Raw genomic sequence first — 6,000 nt, forward strand, 5'->3', positions numbered from 1 at the left:
CTTTTAAATGCAATTTTAGAGATAAAAAGATTCTTTTCACCCTGAAAGATACCTTTATCTTGTTCTCCTAATCACGACATCCAAGTTGATGAAAGAATAAACTCTAGCAATATTTTTGTTCTTCAGCTCCTTAATTGTTGGGGTTTAAACACAGTAAATGACTTTGTGGAAGGACCTGTTATCTGACCCTGTGACTGTGAACAGGGACACCTGGACTGAACAAGATGCAAGAAGTTTACCTTCTTATTGAGATGTCTGTATTCTTTAGCCCCTCTTAACTCCTTCCCCCTGAAGAGATAAGGCTTCCCAAGCTGTTTGAATCCACATACAAGCTTGGTTACTACCAGAGTGTTAGATGTATTGTTCAAACAAGAGTTAAAAATTTCAGGGTGGGGGGCAGGCAGTAGAGGCTTGCATTCTTTAAGCCAAAAGTAGTTTGACCAGCCCTTGGTTTTAATGGTGTCCTGTTTTGCACATTGCAGGCAGCCCAGCAGAAAAGAAGGCAGAACCTCCTCCAAGCAAGCCCACCATTGCCAAAGCAGGATTGGCTATTATTAAAGATTGTTGTGGGGCCACACAATGCAACATCATGTAGCTCTGGGCTCTCTACCATGTCTGTCTTTTCAAATGTTTTCATTGAATGAAACTGCAGGGTGAGGGAACTAACAGCATCCTGCTAACAGAATCAAGACCAACTGGTACAACAGTAACATATGGAATGTACAATGGCAGGTTCTTCACTGTTGCATGGATCACTCAACACGCATGCCTAAAATCAAAAGAAATCTATATAGTGGCTGTCCAGTGACCAGAAAAGATCTGTCGTAGAGTCAACAAAAACACCCCAGTGATAAAAGTGAATGAAAAGAGGGTATATTTCATCCAGTAAAGTGTAAAACAGCAATTTTAACAGGCCATCACTTTGTAAAATTTTGTTGTACACCTTCCCCCTTTGACAAGCAGCACTCAAAAATTACTGAAATATCCCATTTTGGCTACTTTTCAAAACACAAACCACAAGTAGCAATGCTGTATATAGCACAACTGATAGATGAAGCAGCTTCAGGATAACTGATGTTACATAGAAAATAATTATCGAACTGGTGTGATGTTCAACTACTTTGCTGTGGAGTTTCACTGCCAATTCTTCCTAAAGAATGAGGACCAGTGACAAGGATGCTGCAAGCAGAGATAGATTTTATATCCCATATGATTTCTGGATTACTCAAGTCAAATGAATATTGCTTGCACCAGGGAAAAAATAAATCTCTGGTAAAGCTTTAGCAAGCTCAGCTACAGTAAACTGCAAATAGATGTAGTCTAAAGGCGTGTCATTTCTCTTTTAGATCTCCAACTCACATGGATTCAGAAATATTCACCCAAACAGTTTTGTCCACTATTATTAGTTACATGCAGTATGAGATTATGTATCACTGGTAGATTGCTAGGAAGAGCGTGGAAGACAAGCCAAATTTAACCAATATTTAAACAATGCTTAAAACAACGATTGGTTGCATATTTCACAACCATAAGAAACAAAAACTATCAAGCATAGGAAGACACTAGCCACCCAAGGCAAATTGAGCACAAGACAAATATACAAATACAGAAGTAGATATTTATGGTAGGAAGGTCACATTCTACACAAAATGGGTTTAAAATTAAGGGAAATGCAGACAGACTTAACTGTGTTTCACCACTTAATGTGTTTCTGGTCTCTATGCAGATTAAGCCTTGTGTAATATCTTTATATTAGCTGTCAGTAGCTGGTTTGTCTGTGTGATGGTATTCCATATAAATGTACTGTGATAGGTGTAAATAGTAATATAAATGTACATGATCTAATGTGAAAATCTCAGGCTTAGAAATAACAGATAGCAAAGAGTTCCTAAAATAAAGTTTTTCAAGAGGAACTTGCATTTTGTGAAGCCAGCTAAGTGAAGTGTGCACTTATGTACAAAAGAACCACAGTTACAGGAAAGGAGAAAAAAAAATTAACAGGAGTTACCCAAAAAGGATAAACAGTAATATTTTTTAGAAAGAGAAAGTATCTTATCAAGGTTCAAGGAGACAGACACCATCTAAAGTAACTCAGACTGTTCTTGTACAAACAAAACCTAATCCCTAGCATCAGACGGATTCGATGAAGAACATTTGCATTTCCAGAATAATTTGTTTCAGTATTGCAGACTCACTTGAGACAAAGAACCTGCATCACTAAGTTCCTTAAGGCTTAAGGATCAAGGAGGAAGAAATACAAAGGTTTCCACTAAGACATGAAGCACTTTAATTACTTTGACCAAAGATGCAGGAAAGAGGACAAAATATATCCAAAGGCTGAATAGTCATATATAGTTATTGCATCCTTGTTGATATGTACAACATCACATTACGCTGTGTAGCTGTTAATATCTGCTGTATCTGGTATGGGTTAGACTCTGTATAACACCTGTGTACATAAACAGAGTTATGGGGAAAACTGCTTTTAAGGGAGAATACACACTGGAGAGGAAGAAATACCCACTGGCTTCTGTAAATTTCCACGTTGGTATCCAATTAAGACATCAGGAATTATCAGTATCTTAAGACAAGAGGGAGATGTTCAGTGCCATTAACAAAGGCAAATAGAAGTTAGGAAAAAACCTATAGTGAAGCACCAAACTTAAGGCCTTAGGAGGACCAACTGTTACAACCAAGTGTTGTGAATGCCAGTAAGTAAAGGGGCCTGAAGAAGGACTTAGCACACGGTTGTTGTATGGCAAGAGGTGACTTAGGCACATTAGTGTTCAAACCAGGCTGTGCTGATGATTGGGGTGATCCCTGCATGTTGCACAGAATCTACAGTCCCTTGGGAAGAAAAGTGAAATCTGTAGAATGTAGGTTTATATGAAAAAATTTCATTAACAGGAAATGGAGCTCGACATTTCTGGGATGCACCACTCATGACTAGGCTAGAGATCTCCCTCCTTTAATTAAAACGAACAAGAGAAAACACAGCAAGTATGAATATATAGTAGTTGTATACAGTTAGCACTGGTTGCCAGTGCCCCAAAGGGACTTGAACTACAGCAGTATTAATGAGAGTGAACTTCATTTTAGAAGTTCTAGCTTGTCTCAGCTGAAAGGTTTTCTTTGTGCAAGTTTTTGTTTTTAATTAGCAAATGCTTCAGTTCTGTTTTTATTTGGGTGGGTTTGAACAGCTTGCCCGCAGCGCAATAGTCGTTCCTTTAGAAGGGGGTCAGTGGTGCTGCTTAGCGATAAAGTCCTGGATTTTTTAGACTGTGAGGTCAGATTCTCAATGTGTTCAACACTGGCTTACAATGTTGTCCATCCAGAACACAGCAGAGCCCTAATGGCTTACTTCAAGCATCATGGTTGTAATAAAACAAATTAAACTTATGAAGCAATTAAGTGTGTAAAAATCTTGGTCCTTGTTTTTAAAAGTCAGACTAAACCATTGAGTATTCCCACGTACAGTGAGGGACTTTTAACTTCCGTGATCCTGTGAACATGGCACATTATGCAATCCTCATATGTAAAATTGGCAAAAAATATCAGACAAGTATCTTTAGGTGACTACAACGAGTAACTGACATAATTTCAGAGCTGATTTTCAGATACCTGTTGCTGTCTGCAAAGAAGGACATCAGTTGACTGAAGCACCCAAAATCTCTTCTGGAAATCCTCACTGTTTATTGCTTCAGAAATAAGGCAAGGCATCAGAAAGAAAATTTAAGGTGGATTTGACACACTATTTCCTCTATGAACTGGTAAACATGGCTATGTTCAGGAAGGGATCTTGGTCTACTGAGAAAAACAGAAGTGCTGAAGTGCTGTTTGTGCTAATCACCAATTCTACCAGCAAATGGTTCTCTTGTACCTTCCCCCTAGGCCTACTGAATCTCTTCAGCAAAGTAAAGTCAAATGCATTTCCAAATAAACTAAGCTGCTGTGTTATACTAAGCATTTGTTTCTTCCTGTTACTGAAGGAAATAAGTGGCTGTGGAGTAGAGTGGGATGCACTTTTTGTGCTGCTACACTTTTTAAAAGGACTAAGATTCTTATTCTGCAAGAAAGGAATAATTTGATAAGCTAGTGATGCTACTGAAATGAAAGATTTTATCTTACTGAAAAAAAAAGTTTCTTCAATGACACTCCACAAACAAAAACCACCAAAAAAGCCAATCTCATGATGCTCCTAGATGACTGTGAAACCTCACTACAGGCCAAAAGCACTGCACAGACTGGAAGACAGTTCCCAGCACTACACTGAGAAGATGAAGGTCTCAATATATTTGAGTATCAAAAATATTGCCATGTTGAGAGCATCCTGGAAGTTTCCACATACTTGTCATATTCCACCCTCACATTCCCCTCCCACACCTTTAAAAAAACACAACAAAAAACATGAAAGCAATCTCTGGTTACAGAGCTATCACATGAACTGTTCCTCTCCCTCCCTTTGCACAACTTGATTATTTTTCTCTGAATTCCCTTCACATATTAAATGTTTATCCTACTTTTCAGGTGAAATTATATTACTTACCTGCAGTCTGATAAGGTGCTTAGGTCTCACTGCATAATATCCACACTATCCTCTTTATTCCAAGTCTGTTGGCAACAACCTTCAGTCATCATTTAAGAATTCTGTCCTAATAGCTTGAGCTTAAGTTTGAGATGTCTTCAAATGCACCAGTCTGCACCTCAAACAACTCTCCCTTTATGTGCAACCAGCACGGTCAGGCTTTTGTCAAGTTTGTCACTACTTATAGCTGAAGTGTTTAAATGTTAGGGAAAACAAATGCAACATCGTCAGCGGCAATTAGCCAAAAGAGGAAAAACCAAACAAAATTTTTCTTGCATAGGTATTCTAGATACAAGGCAGCTAAGGATTAGACAGGACTAGTGGAGCATCTAAGAAGGCCTTAGAACTGACCTAGAGAAGCCTTCTTTACAGAAAAGGCTCAGAAATAATACCTTGAAGTGGCATCTCAGAAATCTCTTATATCAGTCTGCTTCCATGTTAACAGTCAGCTGAATTAGGATTTTTTTCTTCAAATTTTCCCCATCTATGTAACATTAAACACAAAAACAGACCATACAAGAAGAAATACATTAAAAGTAATGCATGCTGGAAGAGTAGAGACATGGTGGTCCCATCCTCTGAATAAATACCCACTAAATAGTGGGAAAATACCTGACTGAGATACCTAAAGGTCTTTCATTTCATAGCATACATCCACTGTAAGACATCACACTATACATTAATAAAATGCTGACTTTACATCAGGATCTGTCTGTTGCCGCACAGACTGAAGAGGTACCAAGGTCAAGCTTTGACTGAGAAATCACTTAAAGCCAAGGTTTTCAAACTCTAGTTTTCAGAGGCACAAAAGAGATTAAATACTCAAATTGCAAAAAGGTTAGCTGCAAAGCCACTTAACGCATTTCAAGTGTCAGAGACAAGAAATTAAGTGACAAGATTAAAAGGAAGTGTTACTCCCACAGACTTAACAGGCAAGCTTCACTGATACCACTCAGTTTTCAGTTGCTCACATTTCTGTAAACAGCTATCTAAGCAAAGCCAGGCCATGTTTCCTGCAAGCAGTCCATTTTTTCTCTCCATACCAAAGTCTCAAGACTTTGTAGAATACAGAAAGCAATCTGTCCTTTGTGGCTAAAACCAAAGCCCTCAGCCTATTCTATAGAAAGATTACTTTCTTACTCTTTCACACCCAAAAGCTTTGCTCTGTCCAAAGGAAAAGCCTTTTGTCAGCTCCTCTGTTCAGAAACTTCAAAGGTTACAAAACAGCCTTATGTTCTCTGTTCTCTTAGACAGTCATGCTTCCTACCACCATTATTCCACATTACACCTGAAACATAACTAACTCACTCACCTCCCTAATGTCCTTCTCTGGCATTATGCCCAAGTCGCTCCTTGTTGTGCCTTTTTTTTTTTTTTTTTAATTAGTTAATAGAAATAGGAGTTAAACCATACTT

At 38.3% G+C, this 6,000-nt stretch overlaps 1 protein-coding gene across 1 annotated transcript in view; it reads left to right on the top strand.

Annotated features, from left to right (window-relative positions):
• BMERB1 (bMERB domain containing 1) overlaps positions 1 to 3,963 on the top strand; it is a 53,691-nt gene extending 49,728 nt beyond the window's left edge. The window contains exon 6 of the mRNA XM_068422837.1: positions 483 to 3,963. Within this exon, the coding sequence (XP_068278938.1) occupies positions 483 to 595 (113 nt within the window). The 3' untranslated portion in view covers positions 596 to 3,963. The remainder of the gene's footprint in view (positions 1 to 482) is intronic.
• The last annotated feature ends 2,037 nt before the right edge of the window (positions 3,964 to 6,000 follow it).

Source organism: Nyctibius grandis, chromosome Z (assembly GCF_013368605.1).
Source record: "Nyctibius grandis isolate bNycGra1 chromosome Z, bNycGra1.pri, whole genome shotgun sequence".
Classification (NCBI taxonomy): Eukaryota; Metazoa; Chordata; class Aves; order Nyctibiiformes; family Nyctibiidae; genus Nyctibius; species Nyctibius grandis.